Source organism: Miscanthus floridulus, chromosome 2 (genome assembly GCF_019320115.1).
Source record: "Miscanthus floridulus cultivar M001 chromosome 2, ASM1932011v1, whole genome shotgun sequence".
Taxonomy (NCBI): domain Eukaryota; kingdom Viridiplantae; phylum Streptophyta; class Magnoliopsida; order Poales; family Poaceae; genus Miscanthus; species Miscanthus floridulus.
This window is the reverse complement of record NC_089581.1, coordinates 418,314-431,964: the sequence shown is the minus strand read 5'-3', so window position 1 is coordinate 431,964 and position 13,651 is coordinate 418,314. Positions and strand designations below refer to the sequence as shown.

Sequence of the window (13,651 nt, the reverse complement as noted above, 5' to 3'; positions counted from 1 at the left end):
CTGGTGGTGTCAGGTTGAAGATAGAAGCGTGCTTCATATCTTTATTGTTGAGCTGGATATTTATGTCTAATGGATTTGTAATACCGATCAATTAAATGTTTCAAGGCATGACATTTCCAAGTTGTGTGGCTGTAACCTACACAATTGGGACAGAATATGGTTCTGTCATATTTGGGAAGTGCCTTGACCCTAAGGAATGCACAGGGCTGCTACTTCTTTTTGCGTTAAATCTTACCATTAAAGTTCTATGGATGGCATTACTACATGGCATCGAACTTGTAATGATTCTGGAAATTCAATGTACTTCAGATGATAGAGCATCACTATAATGCTAATGATGATTCCTCGATAAGAGTTTATCATACACTTAAATCTAAAGTAATGTAGGAATTAATCTAGAATACATTTGGTAAGTTGTGTGCTTTCGCGAAAACGCAATGTTGGGGGATATTTTGGAACAACATAATTATATTCTCAAGTGGACTTAAGATCCTAGAGATATAGTTGTGGCCAATCATAGTTGGCATTGGGCAGAATGACTGCCTTATGTTGTTCGTATCACTCATTGAAAGCTAGCCATATAGTGCTTCGATTTTGCACCCATTGAGATACACATACATGTGACCTGGATGTATATGGTGCTTTATTTAAATAAAACTCCGTATTTAAATTGATCATAAGTGGTGATGCTCTCTTATGAAGAGCATCAAATATTACCATGAATCCATAGAACATCAAGTTTAACATTACGTCCATTGACCATGTTAGATAATGGTGACCATCAAGAGTAAGAGATCAAACTCTTTGCTGGCTATTATTCTAACAAGGTTTAAACCATAGATTTGTTGAATTTACGCTAAGGGTAAATTTAAAATTGCTATGGTGATGTTGTATTAATTAATGCAAAATAAATAGGAGACAAGATATATCTCACTAATAGTGTAAACCTCATTTATGCTAACACATTAGTTGTAGTCATCATAAAGATGTAGACCTCTAATAATATGGACATATTCTGTTGAACAGTAGATGCCAAGTGGTATATGCAATTTGTATAAACACATTTTAAGGTAATCATCAAAAGATTGATGTAGACCTTAGTTAATCCGTAAACGAATTGGGTACGCACGTTGAGGATAGTCACTAAGTCGTGGACTTAGTGTAGATCCTACAGTAGCAACTATGGTGCTACCTTGTGTATGACCAATAGGAATGCTGATTAATGGTAATCATCTTATGAAAAAATATAGACCGTATGTTCCAATTTGTGATATTAGGTACGCACATTGAGGATAGTCACTAAGAATTTAGTGTAGATCCCACAGTAGCAACTATGGTGCTACCTTGTGTATGGCCAATATACAATGTGGAACATTTGTGTTATATACGAATAATGAGGTAATACACTTAATGGATTTTGCATTAAAAATGTAAGCACTATGAGCTTTAAATAATAAAGCATAAAAGGGCTTATCATGAAATAAAAATTGCAAATAACAAAGTAATTGCAATACAAAAGTCGTGATAATAATATTACATGTTTATTGGGTTTGCCAATTTGGACAAACACTTTGAACATGCAATGTTAATAGCACATGTTTATTGGGTTTGCTAATTTGGACAAACGCTTTGAACAGTACTAAAAAAAATTTCAGAAAACATAAGATCTGGAAAGCGAATTTATAGTGGTAAATTCATCTGTAACAGTACATGTCATGATGCAATTCTTGATGACACATGGGTCTCAAAAATACTTATTTACAGGAGGTAAATATTATGCATCATAATGCATTTTAAACCTAGGGTCTAAAATTAATATTTACATGAGGTAAATATAGTATGCTACAGACATGTTAAAACCTGAGGGCTTAATCATGAATCTAGATTACAATAATAATTCATGAAAATCATTATGTAATTCACTAGTAATAAGGGGGATTTTTCTGCAAAAAATCGCATAACCTTATCCCTTCCACGTGAAGGCATGGACGGTTTCTTCCGTAGCCGGTCCTCTCGGACAGGGTCCTTTCGGCCGCCTCCATGGGGACCGGCCGCCGCCGGGCTGGCCTCTTAGCCAGCCACCGCCGGGCGCCGCGGGGGCCGCAGCGAGGCTCGACGCACGGGACAGGACCGGGGCCGCTGCCGCGGGCGCACTGGCTGCGGGGCCACCGAGTGCAGGCACGAGGGCCGTACGGTCGGCACCATGGGGAGCAGCCGGCCGCTTCCACTGGTCGCGGGCCGGTGCGGGAGGCCGTCTCCGGGCGGATGCAGGGGGCACCGGCAGCGGCGCGGGGCCACGGTGCGCGCGGAGGCCGCACGGGGCCATGCCAAGGAAGCCGCTGGTCATGAAATTGCCAACCACGGGCGCTGCCAGTCTAGCATTCAGCCGCACGGGCACTCCACCGATGGGAAGGCCGTCGTCCGTCGATTGGAATGAACCACAGCAGCCGCCAGCCGTGCGTCGTCCTCGCCAACACCTTCCACATGCCAGCAGCCCGGCACAGCAGGCAAAGCCTCATCGGAGGAGGAGGACGCGGTGGCCGGGGATTAAGGAAAAACAAAGTCTTTAACTGCAAAACAAGGTAAGAGGATGACGAATTGAAGAAAGACCTGATCCGGCCTTATAGCCTCTGTGTCCAGATGTATCTTTCTTCGTTCTTCACCGAAGATCCCATCATGGACATCTTTTCTTCTTCTTTCATCGGTGTGAAAAACACCATCGCCTGTTCTTGTTCATGACTGAGACTGGCGGTCTCCAGTTCTTGCATGTTCTCCTTTCCTCCAGGGAAGAACTTGGAGGATTCGATGCCGGCGATCTTGCAGTGACGTACAGACGGTCCATGGAAGAACTCTGCGTCGCTAGCATCTTCATCTGGCTTGCCGACCAAAGCCAGTGGAAAGCAATCGTGCTGATAACGTGTTAAAGCGTGAATGTAAATGAACAAGAATTGAGAGAACTGTTTCTTTCATTGATCTCTGAAATATATTTATACAAGTGAAGGGATGTCACGAAGGGACACGACTGTTCTCCAAAGGACATGCCCTTTGGAGTAAAACTAACTGTCTAATCCTATCCACTAATCTTGTAATTGATGGATGAGATCACTTCGTGAATGGGTGTCTGTTCATGGCGTCGTTGATGAGATCACCGAAGGGGTGTCTGTTGAGAGACACCGTTTCGTAACACGTACAAATGTGTAAAGCACTTCTCTACCTAATATTAAAGAATAAAGCGTTTCTTCTAATCCATTTTTTACTTCCCAAACTTCCCTCACACCCTCCGTATTCCATATGACCCGGATTCGTGACCCGTATATAGCCAGGATTCATGCCCCTGCTCAATATGAGTTAGAACAATTAGCACATCGAATGTAGAAACTGAATTTCCGTAGCCGTGCTAACACTACAGGGCACATCGTAAGTAGCTAACTTGACATGACAATTAGCACATAGAATGTAGAAACTGAATTTCCGTACCCGTGCTAACACTACAGGGCACATCATAAGTAGCTAACTTGACATGACAATTAGCACATAGAATGTAGAAACTGAGGTCTAAACAAGGTAGCAATTACCCTTTAAATGAATCGATGGTACAGATCAGAAGGTTAAAATTAGATTCCAGTCCTGCCTACATGAATCTGTGACTTCATGAGAATTTGAATAATACACAAAAGGTACCATGTGAGTAACAGCGGCATATTAATACCAAAATACCTCGGTAGTTGGTATTCTCAGCAAACTGAGGAAATTAAGCATCTTCAATGTAGGAAACAGCAAAAGGTTTCCAAAAAGGCATGGAGACGTCTGTTGACATTGTTATTCGAGATGATCAACATATAGTTATGACTAAGAATACCCCTACAAAAGAGTCCAAGCAATTAAAGAAAGCAAAGCTAAGAGCATACAACATATTATTCTCCCTGTGTTAGAAAACAATAAAAATGAGAATACAGAATAGTCACCATGTTGATGAAGGAAAGAGAGGAACTGTTACAACAAGGAGCTCCGTAACACACCTTATGCAGCTGCAATCAATTTCTCTGTCTTCCTCTTCAATCGTTCCATAAATTGAGGATTAGCCTTAAGTCTTCCTTTAACATAAGCATTTCTGGCATCCTCAACAAGTTTGTCAGCTTTTATTGCATCTTTTATTAGAGTATACAGTGTCCTCAAGCAGTCTTTTCTGTTCTCTTCCCGATGTTCAAACCTGCCAAAGCAATCAAATTGCAATGATAAGGCTATCATCCTGGAGATCATGATTACTATTAGTATGAAGCAGAGCCACAAATAATATAGCACAGTTTTGGAAATGCACAAAAAGACCCAATTCTGACAATAGCACGTTTTATGGACTATTTTAGTGATGGATGTCGTACACAATTTCATAATCTTAGGTTTAGTGTGCAAAGAGAGAATTCATCATACCTTTCACTGATTATTGTGAGCTCATCTTTCCCAGAATTATACCTCTTTCCAACAACCTCACGCAACCGACGGAAAGCATGTTGTGAAAGTCCCAGTTCCTTCACAGTTACACTGAGTTTGACTTTTCTGTTTTTGGGATGATATGCATCGCCACTAGGAGCAAACACAATCCGTGATCCCCACCTTAGAACAGGTCCCTCACCATGTAGATCATCTAACTCAACTTTCTTGCTTCCTGATTCAGTCAGTTCATCAGCGTCAGTTGGCATCTCTGCTTCAATTAGTTCAGTGCACTCGACAACCATCTTGTCCTCAAATTCTTTGAACAACTCATATGCCTGCTCAGGTTCCATCTCTCCCCTCTCACACATGCCTCCCAACTCATTAAATTTGGCCTCCACCTTTTGCTTGATCTCATCTGGATGTAACATGCGAATGTTTCAAAAAAGAAATAGAATCACAATACTGCTGTACAGGAAAATGAGAAAACACACCCATAGCTATTATACTCAAAACGATTACAAGTAATTACATATCTATATTTCAGGCATGAACAAAATAAAAACAAAACTAGAAATTCACGCCTGAATACTCAACATGCACACAAAGACTAGACTGTTTGCATGGTATCATAGCATCCCTACTGGAAATAAATCAGATAGCATGGTGACAAAAAGATGCCTTACAAGCAGAAATGCCTATTCTATTGACAAGATATGCTTGTTATCACAAGTACGATCTGGACCACTGACGACCGGCGACTTCTATAATAGCAAGTCCAACGTACTACCCCATCGTGACAGGTTTTATTCTTTGGTCTACACCTAGCTAAAAATTCAAATGCTCTATGTATAGAGCTATATTTTTCAATGATCAGTATGAACTTTTAAACTACAATTACTATGATCCCCTGATATACAATTGTTGATGACATGATTACCCCCTTGATGCATCTTGGATCTACCATACAAGGGAGAACAGGCAGGTGCCTGTGATCTATGTGCAGAGGGTGGCACATTGTACCATCTGAAAACAACTGAAAGGCAGGATGGAACTGCTTCAGATGCTGACTTGGTTGGGGACCCAACATCACATCAACCCACTACTGACACATACTACTAATAAAAGGAGCATGCATGCCAATTTAGCTGAAATTGAAGAAGCTAAAGATATGCCAAGCTAACTCATTTGTGTGTATCACCAAATGGACAGAGAAGAACATGGCAACACTACCCTCTTTGAAGTTACACCACAATTGTCTCTGGAATCTTTTTGTTTGCTGCCAGAATAATAAAGTCTTATTTGGTTACTGATGCAAAGTTCAATATATAAAGGCCATCATATGCTAAGTTCAACTTATCAGTCAGAAGAGCAAATGAGATAACAACGAAAATCCTTTGTACGTATGTTTCTATAGCTTGTTGACAACATTTCTAACACAACAGAAACTCTTAAAAAACATATCACCATTTTCTGTATGTACACTACGATACCCTTATATTACTTAGGGCTTGTTTGGATCCCCTCCTCTAAACTTTAGAGCTCTAAAAGCTTTAGAGCACTTTAGCTCACTTTTGAGCTCTCAAACTCTAATGTGAGGTGGCCAAAGTTTAGAGCTAACTTTAGACCACTTGTTTGGAGCTTTAGCTCTAAAGTTTAGAGGAGGAAATCCAAACAGGCCCTTATATGAATCAATTTTGCAAGAATTTCACAAAGTAAAGCCAACACTCTGGTAATTACACTCTTGCCAATATAACCAGTTGCCCACTTATATATAACAAAAGCGACAACTAGATGATCATCACTCAATAACCAGCCCAGCATAATTCCTTAAATAAGAAGCTATGAAGCATTCAGTATGGTATAAAGATGACAGGTGTCTATATAATTCATAGATGCACTCCTTGGCCAACTGACAATTGCCTATATAATCGAAGGAAATGCAAACTGATAAGAATTTGAAGCATAGAATAAGAAAAGAGATTCATTTTAATCACAAAACTACTTGGCCAAAGCAATCCAATGATGACCGTAAAATGTCAAATCCATTACATCCTTTATCTCCAACATCCTAGTCATTAACTTCTCATTATAATTAGAGATTTCATTTCCAAAAGGTTCATAATATTCATAATAATGGGAGCAAGATAGAGAAAGCTTCAACTGAACATACCAGGCAGTAACTTGTCCCAGTAGAGCATGTCCTCGAGGATTCCCTCGCACACCTTCATGTTAGTAAAGCAGCCCTTGTCTGTGGCCTCCTTCATCCAGGCATCCCACTTGGTGTCATCCATGTTAAACAACCCATTGTTCTTGATCTTCTTCTCAACATACTCCCTCGCACTGTAGAGGTCATTCAGCTCCTCGTCGGTATCATGCATCTCCTCAAAATCAGACTCAAAGTCTCGGTCACGGACTTCAGGGAGTGGCTTACTACGCAGCTCCTCAATAAGGTCATCATCAGTCTCACTATGGGCACCCGCAAGATTCCGCTCAAGGACAGCCTCAGCGACGGATGGTAACTCTGTCTCTTCATCCACCCCATAGTAAGTCTCCAACCTCTTCTTCAACTCTACAATCAGAGACATCATAAGGACCAGGGTTCCAAAAAGCGGCACTAAGCGCACGCTTCAGCGCGCTGAAGCGCTAAGCGGACGGGTAGCGCTTCGCTATGGGGCATAAGCGCTCCCAAAGCGGCGCGACCACCTTTGGTGGAGCAGCGGCTGCTGGCTCGCGCTGCCCGCCGGCCGCGCGCGGCGCGCGGCGCAGCAGCAGGGGCCGTGCGCCGTCGACGGCCCAGCGGAGGCGGGAGGGGAGAGGGAGGTGCGTACGCAGGGTCGCCGGCCGGTGTGCGGAGGACGGACGCGAGGGCGTGAGGCGACTGGCGAGAGGCGGGAGGAGGAGCCGCCGACGAGCCTGGGACTGCCCCGCCGTCGCTGAGAGCCCGAGCCTGAGCGCCGCCTCCGTCGCCTTCATGCCGAGCGCGAGTGGGGGACGGAGCAGAAGATGGAGCGTCGCCTTCATGCCGAGCGCGAGTGGGGGAGGGAGCAGAAGATGGAGCGCCGGCGCTGCGAGGAAGATAAGAAACGGCGGCGGCTATCAGGCTGTGTGCCTTAGTGCTAGGGTAATGATAATGACTATGCGGCGGTGCGTGGGCTTTTTTAGATGGGCCACTAAATAAAAGCCCATACCATCTCTTTTCTCTTTTCTCTTTTCTTTTTCATTTCTTTTTTCTTTCTTACATATTTTGACAAATTAGCACATAATCTATATATTTATATATCTACAATAACATATTTAGCTGCAATTTCGTGAAGCCACATCAATCTCCATTATCCTCTATTGATCTCCATGTACTTGTAATTAAAATTCCTTGCTCCACTAGAAGACATTTGATTTTAACCTAGACTAACGTCCATTGGGCTTCCTAGCCTCCTGTCACGGTTCTGCAACGAATCAGACAGAGAGCTTGAGAATTGGAGATCTAGGGAGAGAAGCAGGAATGGGACGAAGGACAGAGATAGATTTCTTTGAGGTTTTAGAGTTTCAGTTCTTCATTAGAAGACACAACGGCCTCAGGCATTATATACCACCCCGATTCCTACCATATATAATGCTCGTTAACTCACCGTCAACTCACACCACTACGGATTAGCTATCACCATTACCCTACCTTGACCGACGTTGTTTGCTCTGTTGCCAAACGCGCAATAGTACTCCTCGTCCTTCTTGCCCTCTCCTTCGTGGCCTTGGCTTTGCCCCTCCCTCGAAAAGCTGCTTGTCCCCAAGCAACAGTGGATGGAAATCGCCGCCGGAGATCATGAGCTTCCTCCCACGCCGTCAAGGTTGGTGAATGATCAGACCACTACACCTAAATTCGTGACATTGAAGAAGCCCCTTTCTACACCACACGTGAAGCTAGAAAAATGGATGGATGGGCTGGACAATCGTGGAAGGATCATCTGGAACCAAAGTGATATCATCATCCTTTAAATTCATGTAGCAACGCGGAGGAAAATCATCTAGTTCAATGTATCTTGGATGCTTTGAGTTCTGTGATGTTAGGGACCCCATTAGTGTCTTCACGACACAATTACATAGCCAAGAGACCTGTGAGATAATGATTAGGGTCCATTTGTTTCCCCTAGATGTTTTTTTTATAAATACAAGCTCCATTAGGGGGAAATTGTGAAAATTTACCCTCCCACCTCCCCTACAAAAGGGCGAGAGGGGGAGGTGGAGAGGGACCTAGCCATTGATTCATTTGCTCTTTCTTAATTGCTTTCCACTCTTATTTCTAATTTGTTCAGTCTAAGACCAAAATTCTGAATCTCTGTTGCATCACAAAATGCTTAAGGGCTTAGGAATTCTTAAGCACGCTTAAACTCTAGGCCGTAGGTCATTGATCGCTTAGCGCTTAACGTCTTTTGTAACCTTGATAAGGATAGACCAATAGGATTCTTATGCATGACACTTTTTAGGTTTCTATGTGATAGCATTGCAAGTAAGGCATTATGCATTAATGTGGAGCACAGTTTGTCGACATATCATTTAGTCGAACAGTTGACGTGCATCCTGCAGTGCCTATAGAGTTTCATTACGCAACCAAGAAGTATGAAATAATCGCGAAAAGAGACTTCCTGTGAGTGGCTCATTCTGACTCTGTCGAGCAGGTGATGTGTGAGGGGTGGCGTGGACACTTTGAGATCTACAGCAAAGAGGCTATGTCCGAGTCCGGATGAAATATTGAAATGGAAATGAATGCCCTATGAAGTTTAGTATGTGGTGTTCCTTCGCTAATTGGATCAAGGAGGGAGGATGTGACAAAGAGAGTACCTTTGTTCATGACTTTGGCAGCGGGTGGGGAGGAGGCGGCAGCGAGGGGGCAGGAGGCGAGGTGGCATCGAAAAGGAGGCGGTAGGGAAGGAGGAAGGGGAGCTTGGTGGCAATGGCGGGTTTGCGTGGTAGTGGAGTGAGGAGGCTCTGAGTATGGGGGTGTAGGACTGTAGGTGGGCGAGCAGCGGCCTCATCGCGTCGGGGGTCGGGAGGAGTGAGACGACGACAGAGACCCGCAGAGTGGGCGAGCAGCCGCCTCATCGCACCGGCGGCCGGGAGGAGTGAGAGGACAACGGAGACCCGCAGATTGGAGCTAGCATGAATTCAGAGGAAAATGTTTAGGGTTTCTAGTTGGGCCCAGCCGGTGGTCGGAGAGAAAAAAAAACAAGTGTTTGGTACAACTTATATAAGCTGATTATTTATTTATGGTCAAAAACTCAAAATAAATCAAAATTAAATCAAACAACACGTTTCTCAGAAGTTTATTCTAGTTGTGCTTATTTCTATAACCTCATCTACTATCTACTGTACCTAAATAGAAGGAACATACTAGCCTATTTTCGTGCGATTTCATGAAGCCACGTCATCTGGAAGTCCCACCACAACAAGTCATCATGCAACAGTTGAAGCATCCCTCAGGACCAAAGCGCCAAAGCGCTACTAAATATTGTTAGGAAATGAACGGACAATGACGAGTTCCTAGCAAATAAGTTTCATTGCCACTAAATATTCAGGAAATTAAGAGACAACAACTAATAACTTCGGCAACTGATGCACATCATGAACTGCCAAGGAACCGAGACGTCAATGATAGTCAGCCTGTTCGGTTGGCTGGTTCATATCGTTGCTGGTTCGTGAAGAAATACTGTTGACTGGTTTGTGTGAGAGAAAAATACTGTTTCGGCTGGAAATTTATGATCGTTTACGACAAGCCAAACGAACAGGCTGAGTATTTATACTGCTTTGTTGAGCATATGGAAACATATATAGCATCGAAGTGTGATACATCTTCATTTGCAGCAACGACAACATGGAGGAGAAACTCAAGAGGCAGCTCTCTTCGGTATGGTACATCGTGTTCATTTCCCATCGATTGATTGGATTGATTATACATATATATATTCCAGTATAGGATAAACAAATCAAATCTAAAATCAATTTCCACATTTTGATTTTGTTGTTCCATCGGCATACTGAATCCTTCAATCGATTGCCTGCAGGTCTGCCATTGAGGTACAGGGACTCGCGGCGAGGGCCGTCAGGCCAGGCCTGATCCTCTTCCTCTTTCGATCACCCACCAGCTGATCGGCTGATCCACAGCATATTTGAGGTCTAAGATATTCTTTTGTATCTATTAGTCATGCCATCAATCAGAGTACACGTATGTATCTCCATGTCATTTTAGCATGTTTCATGTGGTTGATTTTTTATTGAAAAAAAAAATCATCTATAGCATGCAGTATGCAAGCTTCGGAGGATCCAATATGAACCCGACAGCTTGGGACTTGGGAGGACATGAAGTGGCCCGACAAGTTTGGCTTCCCTGCTCAGGTATTCGTAAAGGAGGTTCAACCTCAGTTATTATTGATCCTTTTGTTGTTTTTTAAAAAAATTCAATCATATTGCCTACATGTAATGTAGCCACTGAGCATCACGTTCCAACTCTGCTAAAGGGACAAGCCATGCATCAGAAGCAAACATGATAAACATACATCCTGCCAGGTGTCAACAACCATCTATACTTTTGAATGTTTTGGATCCTAAAATCCCTAAAACAACTTGTCGGTGCGAAAAGTGACTAACTAGTAAATATTTGTCGTTTTGCCGTACGTTGTGATTGATGTGGCCGAGCACTCAATGACACATGGTTTATACTGGTTCAGGCAACGTGCCCTACGTCCAGTTTGAGTCGGTCGGTGACTTTATTCCTGAGCCCAGGTGCTCGAAGTTTGCTGTGGGGTTACAAACGAGAGGGAGTAAGATGAAGGGTATCAGAGGTCCGGTTGGACTCCGGACCGAAAGGCCAAGAGTGATGGGAGCTCCGACGCGCGCTAAGTGTTGTTCCATTCGGCTTTAGAGTTCTAGAGCCGAGCAGAGAGAATCAGAATGATCTGTATGTTGTTCGTTGGAAGCGTTGGTTGTTCGACTCTGTGAATCCATCCCCCTTTTGGGAGAGGGCGTGTCCCCTTTTATAGACGAAGGGGACGGCCTTACAAGAGAGAGAGTGTGTGTTTTGTAGTCTTGTTACCCATGTCGTCGGGTACAAGATGGTCATCGGCGCCTATAATACTGTTTATGTCAGACGCATGTGGCAGGCGATGCCGTGTTTGCCTGGTATGGTGAAGGACGGCGCCCACAACACTGTAGGACGAAGGACGACGCCCACAACACTGTTCGAGTCTAGATATGCCTGGAAGGTTTGCGAAGCACCCTTCTGGCATGGCCTGACAGTACCATCCTACAGGCGTGCAGAGTACGATCCTTGGTATTGCGGATGACTGAGCGCCTTGCCTTATCTGCTCCGCCTGACTCTTTGGGTTCTTACCGAGCGGGCGTCCCCGTTCGGTTGTTTCCCAGTCGGCTCCAACCGCGTCGGTCGAAGAAGAGCCGTAGGCAGAGGTTCGGTGTATTCCTGGTCGGAGAGGTTCCCGGTCGGAGAGGCGGGCCAGAGTCGGAAGCGAGCGTCGTTCCTCCTTAGCCAGGCCTTTCGGTCGGAGAGGCGGGCCGGAGTCGAAAGCGAGCGTCGTTCCTCCTTGGCCAGGCCTTCCAGTCGGAGAGGCAGGCCGGAGTCGGAAGCGAGTGTCGTTCCTCCTTGGCTAGACCTTTCGGTCGGAGATTGGATCGCCCTTCTGGCCTGTCGTTTAGGAATTTTGGGCCGGCCCAGGAGTTGCGCGTCGTTCACAACGTCGTCTACTGGGCCAAGCTTTTGCTGGGAAGCAGTTCCATCAGGGACCCCGGGTTTATGAACCCGACAGGATCCTCCGAGCCTCCGGGTGATTCGGATAGAATCGTCTGGGAGATTTTTTTGTTCTGACAGCGGGTGCACGCGAGCGCACCCGCGGGTGTAGCCCCCGAGCCCCCAGGCGATTCGGGTAGAATCGTCTAGGGGGTTTTTCGTTTTGCCAGCGGGGGAATTTTTCGTTTTGACAGTGGGTGTGTGCGAGCGCACCCATCGGTGTAACCCCCGAGCCTACGTCCGACTAGCGAGTCGGTTGGAGGCTGAGTATCTTGGTACTCCTTCCTGGGGCCGTAGGCTGTCGTTCGGGGTGTTCGCCCAAGTTTGTCCTGCCCACGACCTGCGCGGTTGGTTGATTTCCCGAGTCGGTGTCAGGCGACCTGAGCCCTCTGAGCCCCATTGGGCTTGGTAGGGGTGGGTCTAGTTCCGTGCATTACCCCGTCCGTGGTTTTTGTAACCGGAGGGGCTGAGCTAACGTCGCTTGCCTCGATGGCTCGAGTGATGCGCTCGGCGAGCTCGCTAACAGGTACGTTCGAGTGGAATCTAGGTCCGTCGTTCGTGATGAGGTCGGCATAGCCCTCATGTGGCATTCCACTGCTCCTTAACCCGCGTCCCGGTAGATGTCCGGGTCATTCCGAAGACCGACTCAGGTGGCCCACTGGCCTCCCCTCGATGGAGATTCTGTGGGTGTGGCTCGAGGTTAGGATCGAACGAGAAGGTTGAGATGACCATGTCTGCTTCTGAGTAGATTGGGCGTGGGCCACTGGGGCTCATCTACGTTTTCTCCCCTGGCTCTGTTTGACGTGAGGCAGCCACGAACCCTTTGTGGGCCGACCTTCGAACCCCGGTCGGTCGTTTGCTCATATAGAATGAGGTAACTACCGTCTCGTGATGCAACACGAGGCGTTGTGATGCATTAATTGCATATGCGATGCTTCGGATGTATGGAATGAATGAATGTTTTTACATGAATGAATGTGTGAATGCATAAGCGATGCTTTGGATGTATGAATGAATGAAATATGCAAATGCCTATGTAATGCTTCGGATGTATGAATGAATGATTTGTTTGAATAAATGTGCGAACTAGTAAATAAAGTAAGAAGGTTTGGTAACGTTACCTTGATGGCACGAGTGACGGGTTTTGAGGAGCTCTTTATCAAATATGTTCGATTGGGATCCAGGTCCGTCGTTCGTGACGGAGTTGGCGTAGCCCGCATGGGGCATCCCACTGCCCTTTACCTATATCTTGGCATTCACCTGAGCCGTCCGATTGACTCGGGAAGCCCGTTTGGTCTCTCCTTCAATGGAGATCCCATTGTTGGGCCCTTCCAAGTCCCGCCTTAGAAGGCGGAGGGCCGCTTGCGTGCAGTTGCACCTTGTTTTTTAGGAGTTAGAGGCGACATCAATCCGCAAGTCGCATTTCCTCTG

At 45.3% G+C, this 13,651-nt stretch overlaps 1 protein-coding gene across 8 annotated transcripts; it reads right to left on the bottom strand.

Moving 5' to 3' along the window:
* Positions 1 to 2,977: 2,977 nt before the first annotated feature.
* LOC136514050 (uncharacterized) lies at positions 2,978 to 7,550 on the bottom strand. Of its 8 annotated transcripts, none has more exons than XR_010773517.1 (6): positions 7,260 to 7,550; positions 6,602 to 7,000; positions 4,429 to 4,846; positions 3,718 to 4,210; positions 3,576 to 3,641; positions 2,978 to 3,334 (listed from the first exon to the last, which is right to left on the bottom strand). XR_010773517.1 is itself a non-coding variant. In XM_066508060.1 (5 exons), exons 1-4 carry the CDS (start codon positions 7,450 to 7,452, stop codon positions 4,021 to 4,023), a joined length of 1,200 nt encoding a protein of 399 aa, XP_066364157.1. In that variant the 5' UTR covers positions 7,453 to 7,550; the 3' UTR covers positions 2,978 to 3,334; position 4,020. The 8 variants fall into 8 exon arrangements, 3 of the variants coding, with proteins under 3 accessions (XP_066364157.1, XP_066364137.1, XP_066364129.1); XR_010773519.1 differs by having other exon boundaries at positions 3,576 to 3,631; XR_010773515.1 differs by having other exon boundaries at positions 3,576 to 4,210.
* Positions 7,551 to 13,651: the final 6,101 nt, after the last annotated feature.